The sequence below is a fragment of the Scyliorhinus canicula genome, chromosome 23 (assembly GCF_902713615.1).
Source record: "Scyliorhinus canicula chromosome 23, sScyCan1.1, whole genome shotgun sequence".
Lineage (NCBI taxonomy): Eukaryota > Metazoa > Chordata > Chondrichthyes > Carcharhiniformes > Scyliorhinidae > Scyliorhinus > Scyliorhinus canicula.
In genome coordinates, this window is record NC_052168.1 from 16,645,350 (window position 1) to 16,671,569 (window position 26,220).

Here is a 26,220-nt window from a genome sequence, read left to right on the forward strand (position 1 = left end):
CCACACTACCAAGAATTTTACCATTAGCCAAATATTCCGCATTTCTGTTATTCTTTCCAAAGTGAATCACCTCACACTTCTCCACATTAAACTCCATTTGCCACCTCTCAGCCCAGCTCTGCAGCTTATCTATGTCCCTCTGTAACCTGCAACATCCTTCCGCACTGTCTACAACTCCACCGACTTTACACAGAACACAGAACACAGAACACTACAGCGCAGTACGGGCCCTTCGGCCCTCGATGTTGCGCCGACCTGTGAAACCATCTGAAGCCTATCTGACCTACACTATTCCATTTTCATCCATATGTCTATCCAGTGACCACTTAAATGCCTTTAAAGTTGGCGAGTCTACTACTATTGCAGGCAGGGCGTTCCACACCCCTACTACTCTCTGAGTAAAGAAACTGCCTCTGACATCTGTCCTATATCTCTCACCCCTCAATTTAAAGCTATGTCCCCTCGTGTTGGTCATCACCATCCGAGGAAAAAGACTCTCACTGTCCACCCTATCTAACCCTCTGACTATCTTATATGTCTCTATTAAGTCACCTCTCAGCCTTCTCCTCTCTAACGAAAACAACCTCAATTCCCTGAGCCTTTCCTCGTAAGACCTTCCCTCCTTACCAGGCAACATCCTAGTAAATCTCCTCTGAACCCTTTCCAAAGCTTCCACATCCTTCCTATAATGTGGTGACCAGAACTGCACGCAGTACTCCAGGTGTGGCCGCACCAGAGTTATGTACAGCTGCAGCATGACCTTGTGGTTCCGAAACTCAATCCCCCTGCTTATAAAGGCTAGCACACCATATGCCTTCTTAACAGCCCTATTAACCTGGGTGGCAACTTTCAGGGATTTATGTACCTGGATGCCGAGATCTCTCTGTTCATCTACACTACCAAGAATCTTGCCATTAGCCCAGTACTCTGCATTCCTGTTACTCCTTCCAAAGTGAACCACCTCACACTTTTCCGCATTAAACTCCATCTGCCACCTCTCAGCCCAGCTCTGCAGCTTATCTATGTCCCTCTGTATCCTATAACATCCTTCAGCACTATCCACAACTCCACCGACCTTCGTGTCATCTGCAAATTTACTAACCCATCCTTCCACACCCTCTTCCAGGTCATTTATAAAAATTACAAACAGCAGTGGCCCCAAAACAGATCCTTGCGGTACACCACTAGTAACTGAACTCCAGGATGAACATTTGCCATCAACCACCACCCTCTGTCTTCTTTCAGCTAGCCAATTACTGATCCAAACCGCTAAATCACCTTCAATTCCATACTTCCTTATTTTCTGCAATAGCCTACCGTGGGGAACCTTATCAAACGCCTTACTGAAATCCATATACACCACATCAACAGCTTTACCCTGATCCACCTGTTTGGTCACCTTCTCAAAAAACTCAATAAGGTTTGTGAGACATGACCTACCCTTCACAAAACCGTGTTGAGTATCGCTAATCAACTTGTTCTTTTCAAGATGATTATAAACCCTATCTCTTATAACCTTTTCCAACATTTTACCCACAACCGAAGTAAGGCTCACAGGTCTATAATTACCAGGGTTGTCTCTACTCCCCTTCTTGAACAAGGGGACAACATTTGCTATCCTCCAGTCTTCCGGCACTATTCCTGTCGACAAAGACGACATAAAGATCAAGGACAAAGGCTCTGCAATCTCCTCCCTGGCTTCCCAGAGAATCCTAGGATAAATCCCATCTGGCCCAGGGGACTTATCTATTTTGACATTTTCTAAAATTGCTAACACCTCCTCCTTTTGAACCTCAATTCCATCTAGCCTGGTCGACTGAACCTGAGTGTTCTCCTCGACAACATTGTCTTTCTCCAGTGTAAACACTGACGAAAAATATCCATTTAATGCTTCCCCTATCTCCTCTGATTCCACACACAACTTTCCACTACTATCCTTGATTGGCCCTAATCTTACTCGAGTCATTCTTTTGTTCCTGATATACCTATAGAAAGCCTTAGGGTTTTCCTTGATCCTATCCGCCAACGACTTTTCGTGCCCTCTCCTCGCTCTTCTTAACTCTCCCTTTAGGTCCTTCCTGGCTAACTTGTAACTCTCAAGTGCCCTAACTGAGCCTTCATGTCTCATCCTAACATAAGCCTTCTTCTTCCTCTTGACAAGTGCTTCAACTTCCTTAGTAAACCACGGCTCCCTTGCTCGACAACTTCCTCCCTGCCTGACAGGTACATACTTATCAAGGACACGCAGTAGCTGTTCCTTGAAAAAGCTCCACATTTCGATTGTACCCATCCCCTGCAGTTTCCTTCCCCATCCTATACCTCCTAAATCTTGCCGAATAGCATCATAATTGCCTTTCCCCCAGCTATAATTCTTGCCTTGCGGTATATACCTATCCCTGCCCATTGCTAAAGTAAACATAACCGAGTTGTGATCACTATCACCAAAGTGCTCACCTACATCTAAATCTAACACCTGGCCGGGTTCATTACCCAGTACCAAATCCAATGTGGCCTCGCCCCTTGTTGGCCTGTCTACATACTGTGTCAGAAAACCCTCCTGCACACACTGCACAAAAACTGACCCATCTATAGTACTCGAACTATAGTATTTCCAGTCAATATTTGGAAAGTTAAAGTCCCCCATAACAACTACCCTGTTACTCTCGCTCCTGTCAAGAATCATCTTTCCAATCCGTTCCTCTACATCTCTGGGACTATTCGGAGGTCTATAGACAACTCCCAACAGGGTGACCTCTCCTCTACTGTTCCTAACCTCGGCCCATACTGCCTCAGTAGACGAGTCCTCAAGCGTCCTTTCTACCGCCGTAATACTTTCCTTGATTAACAATACCACACCCCCCCCTCTAGTGTCGTCTGCAAATTTACTCACCCATCCTTCTGCGCCCTCCTCTAGGTCATTTATAAAAATGACAAACAGCAACGGCCCCAGAACAGATCCTTGTGGTACGCCACTCGTAACTGAACTCCATTCTGAACATTTCCCATCAACTACCATTCTCTGTCTTCTTTCAACTAGCCAATTTCTGATCCACATCTCTAAATCACCCTCAATCCCCAGCCTCCGTATTTTCTGCAATAGCCAACCGTGGGGAACCTTATCAAACGCTTTACTGAAATCCATATACACCACATCAACTGCTCTACCCTCGTCTACCTGTTCAGTCACCTTCTCAAAGAACTCGATAAGGTTTGTGAGGCATGACCTACCCTTCACAAAACCATGCTGACTATCCCTAATCATATTATTCCTATCTAGATGATTATAAATCGTATCTTTTATAATCCTCTCCAAGACTTTACCCACCACAGACGTTAGGCTCACCGGCCTATAGTTACCGGGGTTATCTCTACTCCCCTTCTTGAACAAAGGGACAACATTTGCTATCCTCCAGTCCTCTGGCACTATTCCTGTAGCCAATGATGACCTAAAAATCAAAGCCAAAGGCTCAGCAATCTCTTCCCTGGCTTCCCAGAGAATCCGAGGATAAATCCCATCCGGCCCTGGGGACTTATCTATTTTCACCTTGTCCAGAATTGCCAACACTTCTTCCCTACGCACCTCAATGCCATCTATTCTAATAGCCTGGGTCCCAGCATTCTCCTCCACAATATTATCTTTTTCTTGAGTGAATACTGACGAAAAGTATTCATTTAGTATCTCGCTTATCTCCTCAGCCTCCACACACAACTTCCCACCACTGTCCTTGACTGGCCCTACTCTTACCCTAGTCATTCTTTTATTCCTGACATACCTATAGAAAGCTTTTGGGTTTTCCTTGATCCTACTTGCCAAAGACTTCTCATGTCCCCTCCTTGCTCGTCTCAGCTCTCTCTTTAGATCCTTCCTCGCTTGCTTGTAACTATCAAGCGCCCCAACTGAAACTTCACGCCTCATCTTCACATAGGCCTCCTTCTTCCTCTTAACAAGAGATTCCACTTCTTTGGTAAACCACGGTTCCCTCGCTCGACCCCTTCCTCCCTGCCTGACTGGTACGTACTTATCAAGCACATGCAATAGCTGTTCCTTGAACAAGCTCCACATATCCAGTGTGCCCAACCCTTGCAGCCTACTTCTCCAACCAACACATCCTAAGTCATGTCTAATGGCATCATAATTGCCCTTCCCCCAGCTGTAACTCTTGCCCTGCGGGGTATACTTATCCCTTTCCATCACTAACGTAAAGGTCACCGAATTGTGGTCACTGTTTCCAAAGTGCTCACCTACCTCCAGATCTAACACCTGGCCTGGTTCATTACCCAAAACCAAATCCAATGTGGCCTCGCCTCTTGTTGGCCTGTCAACATATTGTGTCAGGAAACCCTCGTGCACACATTGTACAAAGAATGACCCATCTAATGTACTCGAACTATATCTTTTCCAGTCAATATTTGGAAAGTTAAAGTCTCCCATAACAACTACCCTGTTACTTTCGCTCTTTTCCAGAATCATCTTCGCCATCCTTTCCTCTACATCCCTAGAACTATTAGGTGGCCTATAGAAAACTCCCAACAGGGTGACCTCTCCTTTCCCGTTTCTAACCTCAGCCCATACTACCTCAGAAGAAGAGTCCCCATCTAGCATCCTTTCCGCCACCGTAATACTGTCCCTGACTAGCAGCGCCACACCTCCCCCTCTTTTGCCCCCTTCTCTGAGCTTACTAAAACACCTAAACCCCGGAACCTGCAACAACCATTCCTGTCCCTACTCTATCCATGTCTCTGAAATGGCCACAACATCGAAGTCCCAGGTACCAACCCATGCTGCCAGTTCCCCTACCTTATTTCGTATACTCCTGGCATTGAAGTAGACACACTTCAAACCACCTACCTGAACACTGGCACCCTCCTGCAAAGTCAAATCTGTGCTCCTGACCTCTATACTCTCAATCTCCCGTATCCCAAAACTACAATCCAGGTTCCCATGCCCCTGCTGAATTAGTTTAAACCCCCCCCAAAGAGCACTAACAAATCTCCCCCCCAGGATATTGGTGCCCCTCAGGTTCAGATGTAGACCATCCTGTCTATAGAGGTCCCACCTTCCCCAGAAAGAGCCCCAGTTATCCAGAAATCTGAATCCCTCCCGCCTGCACCATCCCTGTAGCCACGTGTTTAATTGCTCTCTCTCCCTATTCCTCATCTCACTATCACGTGGCACGGGCAACAACCCAGAGATAACAACTCTGTTTGTTCTCGCTCTGAGCTTCCATCCTAGCTCCCTAAAGGCCTGCCTGACATCCTTGTCCCCTTTCCTACCTATGTCGTTAGTGCCAATGTGGACTACGACTTGGGGCTGCTCCCCCTCCCCCTTAAGGACCCGGAAAACACGATCCGAGACATCACGTACCCCTGCACCTGGGAGGCAACATACCAAACGTGAGTCTCTCTCGCTCCCACAAAATCTCCTATCTGTACCCCTGACTATTGAGTCCCCAATTACTAATGTTCTGCTCCTTTCCCCCCTTCCCTTCTGAGCAACAGGGACAGTATTGAATGTGTTAACACTGTGATCTCTGTATTGAATGTGTTAACAGTGTGATAACACTGTGTGATATCAGTATTGAATGTGTTATCACTGTGTGATATCAGTATGGAATGTGTTGACACTGTGTGATATCAGTATTGAATGTGTTAACACTGTGTGATATCAGTATGGAATGTGCAACACTGTGTGATATCAGTAATGAATGAGTTAACACTGTGTGATATCAGTATTGAATGTGTTAACACTGTGTGATATCAGTATTGAATGTGTTAACAGTGTGATATCAGTATTGAATGAGTTAATACTGAGTGATGTCAGTACTGAATATGTTAACACTGTGTGATATCAGTATTGAATGTGTTTACAGTGTGATAACGGTATTGAATGAGTTAATACTGAGTGATATCAGTATCGAATGCGTTAACACTGTGATATCAGTACTGAATGTGTTAACAGTGTGATATCAGTATTGAATGTGTTAACAGTGTGTTATCGGTATTGAATGAGTTAATACTGAGTGATATCCGTGTTGAATGTGTTAACACTGTGTGATATCAGTATTGAATGTGCTAACACTGTGTGATATCAGTATTGAATGTGTTAACAGTGTGATATCAGTATTGAATGTTTTAACACTGTGTGATATCAGTATTGAATGTGTTAACAGTGTGACATCAGATTGAATGTGTTAACACTGTGATATCAGTACTGAATGTGTTAATATTGTGTAATATCAATATTGAATGTGTTAACACTGTGTGATATCAATATTGAATGTATTAACACTGTGTGATATCAGTATTGAATGAGTTAACACTCTGTGATATCAGTATTGAATATGTTAACACTCTGATATCAGTATTGAATGTGTTAATACTGTGATCTCTGTATTGAATGTGTTAACAGTGTGTGATATAAGTATGGAATGTGTTGACACTGTGTGAAATCAGTATTGAATGTGTTAACACTGTGTGATGGCAGTATTGAATGTGTTAACACTAGGTGATATCAGTATTGAATTGTTAACACTGTGTGATAGCAGTATTGAATGTGTTAACACTGTGTGATATCAGTATTGAATGTGTTAACACTGTGTGATATCAGTATTGAATGTGTTAACACTGTGATATCAGTATTGAATATGTTAACACTGTGATATCAGTATCGAATGCGTTAACACTGTGATATCAGTATCGAATGAGTTAACACTCTGTGATATCAGTATTGAGTGTGTTAACACTGTGTGATATCAGTAGTGAATGTGTTAATGCTGTCTGATATCAGTATTGAATGAATTAACACTGTGTGATATCAGTATTTAATGTGTTAGCGCTCTGTGATATCAGTAGTGAATGTGTTAACGCTGTGATATCAGTATTGATTGTGTTAACACTGTGTGATATCAGTATTGAATATGTTAACATTGTGTGATATTAGTATTGAATGTGTTTACACTGTGTGATCTCGGTATTGAATGTGTTAACACTGTGTGTTATCAGTATTGAATGTGTTAACAGTGTGTGATATCAGTATTGGCTGTGTTAACACTGTGATATCAGTATTGAATGTGTTAACACTGTGTGATATCAGTATTGAATATGTTAACATTGTGTGATATTAGTATTGAATGTGTTAACACTGTGTGATCTCTGTATTGAATGTGTTAACACTGTGTGATATCAGTATTGAATGTGTTAACACCGTGTGATATCAGTATTGAATGTGTTAACAGTGTGTGATATCAGTATTGAATGTGTTAACACTATGTGATATCAGTACGAATGTGTTAACAGTGTGATATCAGTATGAATGTGTTAATACTGTGTTATATCAGTATTGAATGAATTAACACTGTGTGATATCAGTATTGAATGCGTTAGAGCTGTATGATATCAGTAGTGAATGTGTTAACGCTGTGTGATATCAGTATTGAATGAGTTAACACTGATATCAGTATTGAATGTGTTAACACTGTGTGATATCAGTATTGAATATGTTAACACTGTGTGATCTCTGTATTGAATGTGTTAAGTGTGTGATATCAGTATTGAATGTGTTAACACTGTGTGATATCAGTATGAATGTGTTAACACAGCGTGATATCAGTATTGAATGTGTTAACACTGTGTGTTATCAGTATTGAATGTGTTAACACTGTGTGATATCGGTATGAATGTGTTAACACTGTGATCTCTGTTTTGAATGTGTTAACAGTGTGTGATATCAGTATTGGATGTATTAATAGTTTGATATCAGTATTAAATGTGTTAACAGTGTGATATCAGTATTGAATGAGTTAATACTGAGTGATATCGGTATCAAATGTGTTAACACTGTGATATATGTACTGAATGTGTTAACAGTGTGATGTGAGTATTGAATGTGTTAACACTGTGTGATATCAGTATTGAATCAGTTAATACTGAGTGATATCCGTGTTGAATGTGTTAACACTGTGTGATATCAGTATTGAATGTGTTAACACTACGTGATATCAGTATTGAATGTGTTAACAGTGTGATATCAGTATTGAATGTTTTAACACTGTGTGATATCAGTATTGAATGTGTTAACAGTGTGATATCAGTGTTGAATGTGTTAACACTGTGATATCAGTACTGAATGTGTTAACATTGTGTGATATCAATATTGAATGTGTTAACACTGTGTGGTATCAGTATTGAATGAGTTAACACTCTGTGATATCAGTATTGAATATGTTAACACTCTGATGTCAGTATTGAATGTGTTAACACTGTGATCTCTGTATTGAATGTGTTAACAGTGTGATAACACTGTGTGATATCAGTACTGAATGTGTTAACACTGTGTGATATCAGTATTGAATGTGTTATCACTATGTGATATCAGTATGGAATGTGTTGACACTGTGTGATATCAGTATTGAATGTGTTAACACTGTGTGATATGAGTATGGAATGTGCAACACTGTGTGATATCAGTATTGAATGAGTTAACACTGTGTGATATCAGTATTGAATGTGTTAACAGTGTGATATCAGTATTGAATGAGTTAATACTGAGTGATATCAGTACTGAATATGTTAACACTGTGTGATATCAGTATTGAATGTGTTTACAGTGTGATAACGGTATTGAATGAGTTAATACTGAGTAATATCAGTATCGAATGCGTTAACACTGTGATATCAGTACTGAATGTGTTAACAGTGTGATATCAGTATTGAATGTGTTAACAGTGTGTTATCGGTATTGAATGAGTTAATAGTGAGTGATATCAGTATTGAATGTGTTCACACTGTGATATCAGTACTGAATGTGTTAACAGTGTGATGTGAGTATTGAATGTGTTAACACTGTGATATCAGTATTGAATGAGTTAATACTGAGTGATATCCGTGTTGAATGTGTTAACACTGTGATATCAGTATTGAATGAGTTAATACTGAGTGATATCAGCGTTGAATGTGTTAACACTGTGTGATATCAGTATTGAATGTGCTAACACTGTGTGATATCAGTATTGAATGAGTTAACAGTGTGATATCAGTATTGAATGTTTTAACACTGTGTGATATCAGTATTGAATGTGTTCACACTGTGATATCAGTATTGAATGAGTTAATACTGAGTGATATCCGTGTTGAATGTGTTAACACTGTGTGATATCAGTATTGAATGTGCTAACACTGTGTGATATCAGTATTGAATGAGTTAATACTGAGTGATATCAGTGTTGAATGTGTTAACACTGTGTGATATCAGTATTGAATGTGCTAACACTGTGTGATATCAGTATTGAATGTGTTAACAGTGTGATATCAGATTGAATGTGTTAACTCTGTGATATCAGTACTGAATGTTTTAATATTGTGTGATATCAGTATGGAATGTGTTGACACTGTGTGATATCAGTATTGAATGTGTTAACACTGTGTGATGGCAGTATTGAATGTGTTAACACTAGGTGATATCAGTATTGAATGTGTTAACACTGTGATATCAGTATCGAATGCGTTAACACTGTGATATCAGTATCGAATGAGTTAACACTCTGTGATATCAGTATTGAATGAGTTAATACTGAGTGATATCAGTATTGAATGAATTAACACTGTGTGATATCAGTATTGAATGTGTTAGCGCTCTGTGATATCAGTAGTGAATGTGCTAACACTGTGTGATATCAGTATTGAATGAGTTAATACTGAGTGATATCAGTATTGAATGAATTAACACTGTGTGATATCAGTATTGAATGTGTTAGCGCTCTGTGATATCAGTAGTGAATGTGTTAACACTGTGTGATATCAGTATTGAATATGTTAACATTGTGTGATCTTAGTATTGAATGTGGTAACACTGTGTGATCTCTGTATTGAATGTGTTAACACTGTGTGTTATCAGTATTGAATGTGTTAACAGTGTGTGATATCAGTATTGGCTGTGTTAACACTGTGATATCAGTATTGAATGTGTTAACACTGTGATATCAGTATTGAATATGTTAACATTGTGTGATATTAGTATTGAATGTGTTATCACTATGTGATATCAGTATGGAATGTGTTGACACTGTGTGATATCAGTATTGAATGTGTTAACACTGTGTGATATCAGTATGGAATGTGCAACACTGTGTGATATCAGTATTGAATGAGTTAACACTGTGTGATATCAGTATTGAATGTGTTAACACTGTGTGATATCAGTATTGAATGTGTTAACAGTGTGATATCAGTATTGAATGTTTTAACACTGTGTGATATCAGTATTGAATGTGTTAACAGTGTGACATCAGATTGAATGTGTTAACACTGTGATATCAGTACTGAATGTGTTAACACTGTGTGATATCAATATTGAATGTATTAACACTGTGTGATATCAGTATTGAATGAGTTAACACTGTGATATCAGTATTGAATATGTTAACACTGTGATCTCTGTATTGAATGTGTTAACAGTGTGTGATATCAGTATGGAATGTGTTGACACTGTGTGATATCAGTATTGAATGTGTTAACACTGTGTGATGGCAGTATTGAATGTGTTAACACTAGGTGATATCAGTATTGAATTGTTAACACTGTGTGATAGCAGTATTGAATGTGTTAACACTGTGTGATATCAGTATTGAATGTGTTAACACTGTGATATCAGTATCGAATGCGTTAACACTGTGATATCAGTATCGAATGAGTTAACACTCTGTGATATCAGTATTGAGTGTGTTAACACTGTGTGATATCAGTAGTGAATGTGTTAACGCTGTCTGATATCAGTATTGAATGAATTAACACTGTGTGTTATCAGTATTGAATGTGTTAACAGTGTGTGATATCAGTATTGGCTGTGTTAACACTGTGATATCAGTATTGAATGTGTTAACACTGTGATATCAGTATTGAATATGTTAACATTGTGTGATATTAGTATTGAATGTGTTAACACTGTGATCTCTGTATTGAATGTGTTAACACTGTGTGATATCAGTATTGAATGTGTTAACACCGTGTGATATCAGTATTGAATGTATTAACACTGTGTGTTATCAGTATTGAATGTGTTAACAGTGTGTGATATCAGTATTGAATGTGTTAACACTATGTGATATCAGTACGAATGTGTTAACAGTGTGATATCAGTATGAATGTGTTAATACTGTGTTATATCAGTATTGAATGAATTAACACTGTGTGATATCAGTATTGAATGCGTTAGCGCTGTGTGATATCAGTAGTGAATGTGTTAACGCTGTGTGATATCAGTATTGAATGAGTTAACACTGATATCAGTATTGAATGTGTTAACACTGTGTGATCTCTGTATTGAATGTGTTAAGTGTGTGATATCAGTATTGAATGTGTTAACACTGTGTGATATCAGTATGAATGTGTTAACACAGCGTGATATCAGTATTGAATGTGTTAACACTGTGTGTTATCAGTATTGAATGTGTTAACACTGTGTGATATAGGTATGAATGTGTTAACACTGTGATCTCTGTTTTGAATGTGTTAACAGTGTGTGATATCAGTATTGGATGTATTAACAGTGTGATATGAGTATTGAATGTGTTAACACTGTGTGATATCAGTACGAATGTGTTAACACTGTGATATCAGTATGAATTTGTTAACACTGTGTGATATCAGTATTGAATGTGTTAACACTGTGATATCAGTATCGAATGCATTAACACTGTGATATCAGTATTGAATGTGTTAACACTGTGTGATATCAGTATTGAATATGTTAACATTGTGTGATATTAGTATTGAATGTGTTAACACTGTGTGATCTCTGTATTGAATGTGTTAACACTGTGTGTTATCAGTATTGAATGTGTTAACAGTGTGTGATATCAGTATTGGCTGTGTTAACACTGTGATATCAGTATTGAATGTGTTAACACTGTGTGATATCAGTATGAATGTGTTAACACAGCGTGATATCAGTATTGAATGTGTTAACACTGTGTGTTATCAGTATTGAATGTGTTAACACTGTGTGATATCGGTATGAATGTGTTAACACTGTGATCTCTGTTTTGAATGTGTTAACACTGTGATCTCTGTTTTGAATGTGTTAACACTGTGTGATATCAGTATTGAATATGTTAACATTGTGTGATATTAGTATTGAATGTGTTAACACTGTGTGATCTCTGTATTGAATGTGTTAACACTGTGTGATATCAGTATTGAATGTGTTAACACTGTGTGATATCAGTATTGAATGTATTAACACTGTGTGTTATCAGTATTGAATGTGTTAACAGTGTGTGATATCAGTATTGAATGTGTTGATACTATGTGATATCAGTACGAATGTGTTAATAGTGTGATATCAGTATGAATGTGTTAATACTGTGTTATATCAGTATTGAATGAATTATCACTGTGTGATATCAGTATTGAATGCGTTAGCGCTGTGTGATATCAGTAGTGAATGTGTTAACGCTGTGTGATATCAGTATTGAATGAGTTAACACTGATATCAGTATTGAATGTGTTAACACTGTGTGATATCAGTATTGAATATGTTAACACTGTGTGATCTCTGTATTGAATGTGTTAAGTGTGTGATATCAGTATTGAATGTGTTAACACTGTGTGATATCAGTATGAATGTGTTAACACAGCGTGATATCAGTATTGAATGTGTTAACACTGTGTGTTATCAGTATTGAATGTGTTAACACTGTGTGATATCGGTATGAATGTGTTAACACTGTGATCTCTGTTTTGAATGTGTTAACAGTGTGTGATATCAGTATTGGATGTATTAACAGTGTGATATGAGTATTGAATGTGTTAACACTGTGTGATATCAGTACGAATGTGTTAACACTGTGATATCAGTATGAATGTGTTAACACTGTGATATCAGTATGAATGTGTTAACACTGTGTGATATCAGTATTCAACGTGTTAACACTGTTATCAGTATTGAATGTGTTAACACTGTGATATCAGTATGAATGTGTTAACACTGTTTGTTATCAGTATTCAACGTGTTAACACTGTTATCAGTATTGAATGTGTTAATACTGTGTGATATCAGTATGAATGTGTTAATACTGTGTGATATCAGTATGAATGTGCTAATACTGTGTGATATCAGTATTGAATGTGTTAACACTGTGTGATATGAGTATTGAATGTGTTAACACTGTGTGATATCAGTATGAATGTGTTAACACTGTGTGATATCAGTATTGAATGTGTTAACACTGTGTGATATCAGTATTAAATGTGTTAACCCTTTGTGATATCAGTATGAATGTGTTAACACTGTTTGTTATTCAACGTGTTAACACTGTTATCAGTATTGAATGTGTTAATACTGTGTGATATCAGTATGAATGTGTTAATACTGTGTGATATCAGTATGAATGTGTTAACACTGTGTGTTATGAGTATTGAATGTGTTAACACTCTGTGATATCAGTATGACTGTGTTAACACTGTGTGATATTTGTATTGAATGTGTTAACACTGTTTGTTATCAGTATTCAACGTGTTAACACTGTTATCAGTATTGAATGTGTTAATACTGTGTGATATCAGTATGAATGTGTTAATACTGTGTGATATCAGTATGAATGTGTTAACACTGTGTGATATGAGTATTGAATGTGTTAACACTCTGTGATATCAGTATGACTGTGTTAACACTGTGTGATATTTGTATTGAATGTGTTAACACTGTTTGTTATCAGTATTCAACGTGTTAACACTGTTATCAGTATTGAATGTGTTAATACTGTGTGATATCAGTATGAATGTGTTAATACTGTGTGATATCAGTATGAATGTGTTAACACTGTGTGATATCAGTATTGAATGTGTTAACACTGTGTGATATGAGTATTGCATGTGTTAACACTCTGTGATATCAGTATGACTGTGTTAACACTGTGTGATATTTGTATTGAATGTGTTAACGCTGTGTGATATTTGTATTGAATGTGAATACCACTGTGCGCATGACCTCCTACAAGCGTTTGTAGGTTTTTTTGCCGAGACACAAGTGTGAAATTCAAGGACCTGGGAGAATGTGGAGATGCACATAGTTAGGACATCTAATCAAGTGGAAAGATTCAAAAAAGTTATGCTTTTTGATCTGGATAGGAGACGTCTGAGAGACAATTTTCTTGAGTTTGAATATTTATCTGAGTGGGCAAGACAAATGCAGATCGCTATTGGCCTAGTTTTACAGGGTTATGGGAGAGGATGGGTTTGGGATCAATTGGAAAAACTGTACCCATGAGCGGCTCCTGATGTTCTATAATTCGACAATAGCACAGCTTCAAACTAATAAAACAAAATTTTAACTCTGACATTCCGCGCACACTGAGAAATGGACACATGATAAAGAGACCCCAATAGAGTGACAGAGGGGAACATTAACATTTTTTGAAAAGAGAGTGCGTATCAAGTTGTTTCGAACAATTATCACCATGACCTGTACTGGGGCTATAGGGAAGAAGGGGAGAGTAAATGTGTTGGTGATTCAATAGTTCGGGGAATAAACAGACGTTGCTGCAGCTGCAGATGTGAATCGAGGAGGATATGTAACAGACAGTAACCCAAGGCCGGAATTGAACCAGGATCCCTGCCGCTGTGAGGCAGCCATGTTAATCACTGTGCAACCATGCCGCCCGTGTCTGGTTCTCCCCGTGTCTGCGTGGGTTTCCTCCGGGTGCTCCGGTTTCTTCCCACAGCCCAAAGATGTGCAGGTTAGGTGGATGGCCATGCTAAATTGCCCCTTAGTGTCCAAAATATTAGGTGGGGATATAGGGCTATGGGAATGGGGAGGGGGGGATGGGCCTGGGTAGAGTGTTCTTTAGGAGGGTCAATGCAGACACAATGGGCCGAATGGCCTCCTTCTGCACTGTCGAGATCCTATGATTTTAAGAAATGCTCTGGCTACAGGGCAGCACGGTATGCTTCACAGCTCCAGGGTCCCAGGTTCGATTCCCGGCTGGGTCACTGTCTGTGCGGAGTCTGCACGTTCTCCCCGTGTGTGCGTGGGTTTCCTCCGGGTGCTCCGGTTTCCTCCCACAGTCCAAAGATGTGCGGGTTAGGTGGATTGGCCATGATAAATTGCCCGTAGTGTCCAAAAAAGTAAGGTTAAGGGGGGGGGGTTGTTGGGTTACGGGAATAGGGTGGATACGTGGGTTTGAGTAGGGTGATCATGGCTCGGCACAACATCGAGGGCCGAAGGGCCTGTTCTGTGCTGTACTGTTCTATGTTCTATACAAGAGCAGGTCAGAGGCGGGTAATTCTGAGGCCAGTAATCCACCCCTGATTGCCCAAAGCCTGTCCACCACCTACAAGCCAGGAGTGTGATGAATTACTCCCCACTTGCCTGAATGAGTACAGCTCCACACTGAAGACGATCGACATCAGTCAGTCCAAAGCAGCCCCGCTTGATTGGCGCCCCATTCACCACCTTGAACATTCACTCCCTCAGCCACCAATGCACAGTGCCAGCCGTGTGCACCATCTACAAGATGCACTGCAGCAACTCACCAAGACTCCTTCGACAGCACCTTCCAAACCCTCGGCCTTCTTCAACCAGAAGAACAAGGGCAGCAAATGTATTGGAACACCACCACCTGAAAGATCCCCCCCCAAGCCACTCACCATCCGGACTTGGAAATATATCAGCCGTTCCTCCACTGTCGCTGGGTCAAAATCCTGGAACCCCCTCCCTAACAGCACCGTGGGTGTACCTACACCTCATGGACAACAGCGGTTCAAGATGGCGGCTCACTGTCACGTTCTCAGGGGCAACTAAGAATGACTAATTAATGCTGTTCTAGGTAGCGATTACGTGAAATAATGTTTAAAAGAAATTAAAATGAAAACTATTGGCAATTTGCCTCAAAGTTTGAGGATTTCTCTGAAGTTAGGTGAGTATGAATTATCGGCTATGTATATAGTTGGGATGTTGCAGTGTGATGGAGACACTAATTACAGGCAAGAGTGATGTCTGCACCTGAAGGTTATGAAGACAATGGATGCACTGAAGATTCTCAATGGATGCAATGTGCACTTTGGTGCACACTATTTTCAAGTTCCTACTTTACAAATCTTGATAATCACAATCCCTCGTCTGGAGCCTAAAGGTCTCAATGCTCCATTCCTTTCCAGCTTCACAATCCCGTAAATCTCCCTGCTTCCTCCGGAGCACCATGGTCCTGTCGTCAGATCCTGTGTTATCTACTGGCTGCATCTGTTTGCCTCGGTCAAACACTTGTTTCAGAGCCAACCCCATTCGGCTATCGCCCTGACTCTTTACTCAGGTTCAACCACACCCCCCCCCCCACCCCGATTGGATGGGGTCCTGGGGATAGGGTGGGGGAATGGGCCGAGGGAGGAGGGTGCTCTTTCAGAGGGTCAGTGCAGACTCGATGGGCCGAATGTAATGATGTTATGATTCAGTGCAATTTGGGGAGCAACCAAAAGCCTGAGCGGAAGCGGTAAACCTCACCCATGGATGCACATACACGTCATACACGTCTAGGCACAAGCTCACACAAACTCATACGCACCCACACAGGCGTGGACGCACAGACACCATTGGAAAAATCCTTCCTACACCTACCCTGTCTAGACCTGCTAGAAATGTGTTGGGTTTTTTTTGTCCTCAACAAACAAAGTATATACTGTCATGTGAGTGTACCTTTAAGAAATGGGTGTTTATTAATGGGTGTGTATATAAATATCTGTGGTGAGAGTACCTTTAAGAAATAGGTGTTTACTACTTCAGTGATGTCAGAGAGTGGGTGGAGCTGGGCTGTCTGTCATCTTTTTACTTTCGTTTTTGAGCAGGCTGCAGGGTGCGCTTTAGTTTTGTTTTCAGTGTTGGAGCTGAAGCCAGACAAAGCAGGTGTACTGCTGTTCTCTCTGCCATCGAAAGACTATCATTTGGTGAACTCAGAATTACAAATGTTTTCAGTAGTGACTTTAACCTGATGTGCTTCTGTTTAAAGGTTTTTTTTTAAAGTCGTATGGATGTTAAAAGGAAAGCTTAAAGCATTAGTTAGTGTTGTATTCTTTGGGGGTTGTACTTGAATTGATGGTTGCTAAGATGTTCACTGTATGTTTTAAAAAGGTTGACTTGAGTTCATAGAATAAACAATGTTTTGCTTTAAAAAATACTTTTCCATTTCTGCGGTACCACACCTGTAGAGTGGGCCGTGTGCTCCCCATACCACAATCTAGTAAAAGTTGTGGGTCAGGTGAACTCCGTGATACACTTTGGGGTTCTCTAAACCCTGGCCCATAACAATACTCACCTTGAGAGAAGGTGTCCTGGCATAGTTCCACGGATTAGAGGCCCATTTTATGAGAGGCTGCGTTAAAGGGGCTGGTTTAGCTCACTCGGCTAAATCGCTGGCTTTTAAAGCAGACCAAGCAGGCCAGCAGCACGGTTCGATTCCCGTACCAGCCTCCCCGGACAGGCGCCGGAATGTGGCGACTAGGGGCTTTTCACAGTAACTTCATTGAAGCCTACTCGTGACAATAAGCGATTTTCATTTCATTTCATTTCAAATCAGGCCTGGACCCTCTGGAATTCAGCCAGTTGAGAGGTTTGCTCATTGAAACATACAGGATTGTGAAGGGGGCCTTGTCAGGGGCTATTTAGCACAGGGCTAAATCACTGTCTTTGAAAGCAGACCAAGCAGGCCAGCAGCACGGTTCGATTCCCATAACAGCCTTCCCGAACAGGCGCCGGAATGTGGCGACTAGGGGCTTTTCACAGTAACTTCATTTGAAGCCTACTCGTGACAGTAAGCGATTTTCATTTCATTTCATTTTCAGGACATGTACCAAGAGTTTAAATCGCTCTGGGTGGAGAGTCGAAAACATTTGAGCACAATCTCAAAATCAGGGGAACGATCATTTGGGACTGAGACGAGGGGATATTTTCTCGCTCAGCGGGTCACGAATCTTTAGAATTTTCTGCTCCGTCATTGGGTATGACATTGAGGCTGTGATAGACGGATTTTTGGTCTCTCAGGGAATAGAGGTGTATGGAGAGAGGTCGAAGGTCGGCCAAGCTCGCGCTGATAGGCGGAACAGGCTCGAGGGGCCGAATGATCCTGCACCTATTTCTGTTCGCATGCACTCGCGCATTCACAGCACATAAGGCTAGCAAAGATTGTTGAGGACACCAGCCAGTTAACATTCGCTGCATGCACATGATGTTCCACTCTGTGCTGCTGAAGAGAAGCCAATGGGGAGTCAGACTTGTTTTCTGATGAAATAGCGTTAAAGGCCATGGGATTATTTGACGTGGGATGTATTTCAGTCCTCTCTTCAAAGCCGTACACGTTCTGTCTTTATTTTAATCGGATACTTTAATATAATTGCTGATGGTTAAATAGCAAAAGGTATGGCAGTGAAGGAAGCTAGAGGTAATTCGAGCATGGTATAAGAAGATGAGAAGCTGAGAGACATCTCAGCCCCCCCGCTGGCTGTAGTTACAACGTGATAAGTTTATCTAACCGTTTCCATTATCATTACAGACATGGGAATTTAGAGTAGCCGAGGTAAGGTTTATAGCCAGGAAGCGAGCCGATCGATAGGCTAGCACACTAGCATAGTGGTTAGCACAGTTGCTTCACGGGTCCCAGGTTCAATTCCCGGCTTGGGTCCCTGTCTGTGCAGAGTCTGCATGTTCTACCCGTGGATGTGTGGACTTCCTCCGGGTGCTCCGGTTTCCTCCCACAGTCCAAAGATGTGCGGGTTAGGTGGATTGGCCGCGCTAAATTGCCCCCTAGTGTCCAAATAGGTTCAGTGGGGTTACTGGGTTTACGGGGATAGGTTGGAAGTTGGGCTTCACTGGGATGATCTTTCCAAGGGTCGGCGGAGACTCGATGGGCGGAATGGCCTTCTTCTGCACTGTCAATTCTGTGATTCTGTGAGAATGGTGGACAGCGGGAGCCCTATTTGAATTTTTAATGTTCGCCTTCCTGTGTTCAACGGCACAGGCCACGGACTTTATTGTGTCATCTGCTGGCAAAGGAGAACCTTTCAGAGGGATTGGGAGTGGGACGGACTTGGACAACTCTTTGAGGCCCTGGACAGGACAAGGGGCTGCGACCACCCCCCTCCCCTTCTGTGCTGGGGGGGGCCTTAAAATCCGACTCCTGGCGTCTTCCATTCTGTCACCTCTACCTTGAGCCGTGCCTCTCGTGGCCTTATTGAACTAGTCGCGCGTTTTAGTGTCTCTTTCGCCTTTTTACCAACGCCACTAATCTGCTGTAATTCTTTGCGGGGGGGGGGGAACCTCTCAAGACCTTTTGCCGGCTCTTCCCTTGGAGTTACTGTTCCCCACGTTCTGCCTTTGTTAAATTGATTGTCCATTGTTGTTTCTCTCTCCTCGCCCGCTGCATGTTTCCTGGCCGAGATCTCCAGGACTGTTTTGCGATTCTAGACAACTCCTGACTGGGATTATTTCTCTCTCTCTCTCTCTCCTTTCCCTTCTAGGAGACATGGAGGAGCTGGAAGCGCTCTGGCTGACCGGCATCTGCCACAATGAGAAGAACGAGGTGATGAGCAGCCAGCTGGACGTTGACAACATGGCGGGCGTGTTCTACATGTTGGGAGCTGCAATGACCCTGAGCCTGCTGACCTTCATCTGCGAACACCTCTTCTACTGGCAGCTGAGGCATTGCTTCATGGGCGTCTGTACTGGCAAGCCGGGCGTCATGTTTTCAGTCAGCAGGGTAAGGACCACCCGCTGCATTTGTTCTCCTGACGCCTTGGTATTGGGGGGCTGGCGGGTAGAGGGCGCTGTCGTGGTCAATGTCTCTGGGACTAGCGACCCAGGCTAATAATCCCGGCACGGCAGCTGGCGGAATTGAAATTCAATAAATAAAATCCGCAATATAAAACCAGTCTCCGCAACGGTGACACTAGAATTATCGCCGATTGATGTAAAAACCCATCTGGTTCACAAGGGGGGAAGGAAATCTGCCGCCCTTACTTGGTCCGGCCTACACGTGACACCAGACCCGCCGCAACGTGGTTGACCCTTAGCTGCCCTGCGAAATGGCCGAGCCACTCGGTTCAAGGGCAAGTAGGGATGAGCAACAAATGCTGACCCAGTCAGTGAGGCCCACAGTCCACAGAATATATCATAGAACCCCTGCAGAAGGGGGCCATTCGGCCCATCGAGCCTGCATCGATCTGCCCTGACACCAGTAACGCCGTAAGCTAACCTGCAGACGAAGAGGCAATTTAGCATGGCCAATCCACCTAACCTGCACATCTTTGGACTGTGGGAGGAAACCGGAGCACCCGGAGGAAACCCACGCACACACGGGGAGAAAGTGCAGACTCCGCTGAATGGAACCCGGGTCCATGGCGCTGTGAGCCAGCAGTGCTAACCACTGTGCCACCGTGCTGCCCTATCTCACTGAAGCTCACTGATTGGATAACTTGCTGGAGCTCATTGTCCCTGATTGGCTAATTCATCGCTGCTGATTGTCCTTGATTGGATAACTCATTGTCACTCCCTGCCCTGATTGGATAACTCACTGCACCTCACTGGTAGTGATTGGACGATTCACCGCAGCCTGTTGATGCTGATTGGGTAATTAATCCACAAGTCTATAATGAGGATTGTGGTTCAGGTCCACCCCACAACCACGGGCAAGTGGGGGTAACTGAGATTCCCATAAGATTTTACCCGTTCTCATCTCTTAGTTTTTCCAATGTTTATTTTTTTATTGTAGGCCATCTCCAAGGTAGATTTCTAAACAATTGCATTGGCCCTCGACATCCTGTCGAGCAGATGGATGTTTAGCCTGGATTCCGGCGTCAAAAGTCATCGAATGTGACACCCTGTAGTGGCCCAATGTTTGCAACACCCAGCCTCAGTAAGAGCTCAGGGAGGTTTCCGCTTGGATTCCTGGTCTGTGCTGACTGAGCTGGTCTCAACAGGATAGCAACTGTCCTCAACCACCGAGACACCGTTGGCAGGCAAACTCTGATTGGTAGAAGAGTTGCCGTGGAGAATGCACCAGTAACTGATAACTGACAATTAACTGCCAAGCTTTGTTTAAATTCAAACCGGACAGATTGGCTCTGATTGGGTAAGGCATTCCCCTGGGGAATGAACCAGGGAATGGCTGTCGCCCCTTTGGTTTGGCTAAAAAAGGCGCAATGCCTGGACATGTACTTTCTGTCTGCACAGGACAGGGCCCAGTGTGTGAATAAATGTAGCTTCTGGTACATGTAGGTGAGCCAGCTTCTTTTATTATAACACTGCGAGCCCTACTGACTATCATTAATTTGTTATCTGTATAATTTTTAGCACAAACAGGATTGTTTAGCAAATATTGTCCAATTACAGAATCTAATGTTGAATTGAAGGTGACGGCCTCCACCAGTCAGATTTTGCTTGCCAACCAATCAGCGTTGTCTTCTTATGCAAAACAATTTGTTGCTCCCTTTACAATTTGGTATTCTTGCGAATTGTCCTGATGAGTGCGGCTTGAAAAGCTTTGACAGCCTGTGTCTTTTCTCAGCAATGTCCAAATTTCGTACTTGCAATAGATCAGTGCGATCTCCAAACTTTGGGTGCCCAAATCTCTGCTCCTTCATCTGAGTCATTGATGCGTACAGTGAAAGTACGAGACCTCAGTGACCCCAGCAAAGTATCTTCTATTTATTCCTTCGCTCCGTCTCCTCTCAATCAGTCACCTGCATCTCCGTCGCGTCTCGTCATGTCTTCAAGATGTCTGCCTCTAGAAGACCTATTGACGGATCGTGACTGTTGTCATGTGCACAGATATTCTCATAGAATTTACAGTGCAGAAGGAGGCCATTCGGCCCATCGAGTCTGCACCGGCTCTTGGAAAGAGCACCCTACCCGAGGTCAACACCGCCACCCTATCCCCATAACCCAGTAACCCCACCCAACACTAAGGGCAATTTTGGACACTAAGGGCAATTTATCACGGCCAATCCACCTAACCTGCACATCTTTGGACTGTGGGAGGAAACCGGAGCACCCGGAGGAAACCCATGCACACACGGGGAGGACGTGCAGACTCCGCACAGACAGTGACCCAAGCCGGAATCGAACCTGGGACCCTGGAGCTGTGAAGCAGTTGTGCTATCCACAATGCTACCATGCTGCCCTAGTAGGATCCCAACACTAAAGGAAGGCTGGGGTGAACTCCCCTGCTCTACTTTGACCATGTGATCCTCTGCAATCACTTGAGAGGGAGTGTCTGGGCCCCAATTTTAACGCCTCATTCAAACAATAGCAGCAATCCCTCAGTATTGTGCCAAAGTGTCCGAGTGGATTATGTACTCGAATTGGAAAATAAAAGCAGTAGGAGGCCATTCGGCCCTTCGAGCCTGCTCCGCCATTCATTACAACCGTGGCTGATCATTAAGATCAATTCCCTGATCCCTCCTTCCCCCTCCTGATCCCTTTAGCCCCAAGAGCTACATCTAACTCCTTCTAGAAATTACCCAAATGTTTTCACCTCAACTCTGCGGTAGCGAATTCCACAGATTCACCACTCTCTGGGTGGAGAGATTTCTCCTCTCCTCAGCCCTAATTCTCGGGATGGACTGGCGGGATGGACACGGCGGGATTTGCTTTGTGTCCAGTCCAGTGAACTTGATGCACTGCGACATTCGAGGCCCACCACCGGAGACTCGGCTTTGCTGACATGGAGCAAGTAACATTTCCATAAATTTCAGGGGCAGCGCGGTGGCGCAGTGGGTTAGCCCTGCTGCCTCACGGGGCCGAGGACCCGGGTTCGATCCCGGCTCTGGGTCACTGTCCGTGTGGGGTTTGCACATTCTCCCCGTATTTGCATATGTTTCGCCCCCATAACGCAAATTTGTGTAGGCTAGGTGGATTGGCCACACTAAATTGCCCCTTAATTGGACAGTATTAATTGGCTACTCTAAATTTAGAAGAAAAAGAAAAAAAAAGAAATTTCACGAGCAGCACGTCAAGCTCTGTAGCTGGTCACAAACAGGGCCGGGATTCTCCCCTACCCGGCGGGGCGGGGGGTCCCGGCGTGTCGGAGTGGCGTGAACCACTCCGGCGTCGGGCCGCCCCAAAAGGTGTGGAATTCTCCACGCCTTTAGCGCCCAAGCCCTCACATTGAGGGGCTAGGTCCCCGCTGGAGTGGTTCCCGCTTCGCCGGCTGGCGTGAACGGCCTTTGGCACCATGCCAACCGGGGCCGAAAGGATTTCGCCAGCCGGCGTACGTCCGCGCATGCGCCGGAGCGTCAGCGGTTGCTGACGTCATACCGGCGCATGCGCAGGGGAGGGGGTCTCTACCACCTCCGCTATGGTGAAGGCCATGGCAGAGGCGGAAGAAAAAGTGCCCCCACGGCACAGGCCCGCCCGCCGATCGGTGGGCCCCGATCGCGGGCCAGGCCACTGTGGGGGCAACCCCCGTGGTCAGATCGCACCGCACCGCCCCCTCAGGACCCCGGAGCCCACCCACGCCGCCAATCCCGCCGGTCAGGTAGGTGGTTTAAACCACGTTTGCGGGAGAGGCCTGTCAGCGGCGGGACTTCGGCCCATCACGGGCCGGAGAATCGCCGCGGGGGGCCCACCGACCGGCGCGGGGAGCCCGCCGACCGGCCCAGCGCAATTCCCGCCCCTGCCGAATCTCGGGGGGGACGGAGAATCCGGGACACGGCGGGGGCGGGATTGAAGCCGGCCCCGGACGATTCTGCAAAAGGACACTGAGTGTCGTCATAGGTATAATGGCGCATCATTTCATTCTGACAATGCGCAATGCTTCAGATGAGGATACCGAAAGCCATCCAGCTATCCACTGTCTGCAGTAAAATTAGAAAGGGGGCGAGGCAAGTTTTAAAATTCTCCCAGCATCCCAAACTCCACTTTGCCTGAGCTTGGGGGCATTGTGGCTTCAGCCGTAAAACTCCACACTGGTTCCTGGCCGGTAGCAGTTTCAGAGGAAGGATGTGAACGGGCCGTGACTGCTTTATTCTGTAAAAGGGGAGGTCGGAGACGGATCTCAGAGACACCTTTAAAATTACGAGTTGGTTTGATCGTTTTGTGAGGGCCACGAAGAATCCAGCACGGGTTTGTAGAGTGAAACAGAAAGTAACTTTATTTCCAACAATATGCGCATGGTACCAGCAGTTCACTACTGGTCCCTTCTCTAGCCGGTGCCACGCTTGCCAGCTCTATTTCTACAACTGCACTGCTAATGATTGCCCCCCTCCCCCCCTACCCCTCCCGCTCATTGGGGGAGCTCAACTTCCTCGAAGAACATGGGGTAATCAATTGTCCCTAACCAATAGGATCTCGGCAGGTTAACCAGACAGGGAAAGCTTTTGATTCGTGGGGGGAGGGATCTGAAACTCCTCCATCTTCAGGTTCCATGTGTGGTGATATGCATCACTGTAAATACACAAGGGGTTAATGTAAATACACTACGACTAAGTAAACACTAGAGGGAGCACCAGAGATGCCATGACATGCAGACATACAGCTAATGAACACATAGAATAGGACACGACCAATGGGCAGTCAAGACAATCAGAGGTGACACTACCACAAGAGGGCAACTCATATATAAGCACAGGGCACACATGCTCTGTCTCTTTCCACTGGCGACACTTAAAGAGGACAGGGGCAGTTCAGAAGCATCACATCCACCACGTGGCTTAGAGCTGACATGGTTAGTTAGACTGAGTTACTATAGCAAGATTAGCAGGAGAGTCGAACTCATAGAGAACTGTGCTAATGGTTCAATAAATCACATTGAACTTACTTCAGAGTCTGGAGTATCTTTTGGTCAAAGCTGCATCGAGTTGCAGCCCGTGTTATCCCAGAGTACATAACACATCACCATGCTCGAAGATAACATTGGAAACCATGGATTTCCATTGGGTCAGTTCATGATTTCGCTTGGGAAAGTGCCGCTGTGGGAGTGGGTTGTTTCAGTTTTCTGACCAGGACGTTTTCCTACTCTTCCCACCTGCGTACTGGAAGGACTTACAGGCTGACTATCGACCTGTTTGGTCACGTTAAGGACACACCCTCCCATGATCTCAGAGCTAGGGTGCTCCCCACTTCGCCACAGGACCTCCCAATCCGAAGCTAGGGGCCATATCGGTCAGCGAGCTTGCAAGTTCAGCAAAGGCAAATGGAATTTTGGCCTTTATTCCAAATGGAATTCAGTATAAATTCAGTGTGGACAGCACGGTAGCATTGTGGATAGCACAATCGCTTCACAGCTCCAAGGTCCCAGGTTCGATTCCGGCTTGGGTCACTGTCTGTGCGGAGTCTGCACATTCTCCTCGTGTGTGCGTGGGTTTCCTCCGGGTGCTCCAGTTTCCTCCCACAGTCCAAAGATGTGCAGGTTAGGTGGATTGGCCATGATAAATTGCCCTTCGTGTCCAAAATTGCCCTTAGTGTTGGGTGGGGTTACTGGGTTATGGGGATAGGGTGAAGGTGTTAACCTTGGGTAGGGTGCTCTTTCCAAGAGCTGGGGCAGACTCGATGGGCTGAATGGCCTCCTTCTGCACTGTAAATTCTATGATAAAGATAGGGATGTCTTGCTAAAACCGTACAAGGCACTAATTAGACCACAACTGGAATACTGTAAACCGCCTAAGGGAAGACATCCCAGCATTGGAGGCAGTCCAGAGAAGGTTCACGGGGTTTATCCCGGGTAGTGAGGGATTTTCTTATGAGGAGAGGTTGAGTGGGTTGGGCCTGTACTCATTGGAGTTTAGAAGAATGAGAGGCGGCCTTATTGAGACATATCGGATTCTCAGGGGGGTTTGACAGGGTCGATGCTAAGAGGCTGTTTCCCCTTTTGGGAGAGTCTAGGACCAGAGGGTACAATCTCAGAGTAAGAGGGCGTCCATTTGAGACGGAGATGAGGAGGAATTTCTTCTCTCAGAGCATCGTGAATCTGTGGAATTCTTTACCGCAGAAGGTTGTAGAGGCTGGGTCGTTGAGTACGTTATAGACAGATTTTTAACATGCGGAATCGATGGTATAAGGTGGGTAAGGGGGAAAAGTGGGGGTGAGGTTATATCAGATCAGTCATGATCTCATTGTATGGCGCAGCAGACTCGATGGGCCGAATGGATAACTTCTGCTCCTACATGTTATGGTCTTATGTTCAAAATTCAATCGCAAATCAGGAGAATTTTTTTTACCCAGGGGATGGTTCGAATCTCCGGCTT

At 43.8% G+C, this 26,220-nt stretch overlaps 1 protein-coding gene across 1 annotated transcript in view; it reads left to right on the forward strand.

The window, feature by feature from the left end:
• The window catches only part of LOC119956525 (glutamate receptor ionotropic, NMDA 2B-like), a 579,238-nt gene that overhangs the window by 548,056 nt on the left and 4,962 nt on the right, over positions 1-26,220 (forward strand). The window contains exon 13 of the mRNA XM_038783815.1: positions 19,498-19,736. Coding sequence (XP_038639743.1) covers positions 19,498-19,736 — 239 coding nt within the window. The remainder of the gene's footprint in view (positions 1-19,497; positions 19,737-26,220) is intronic.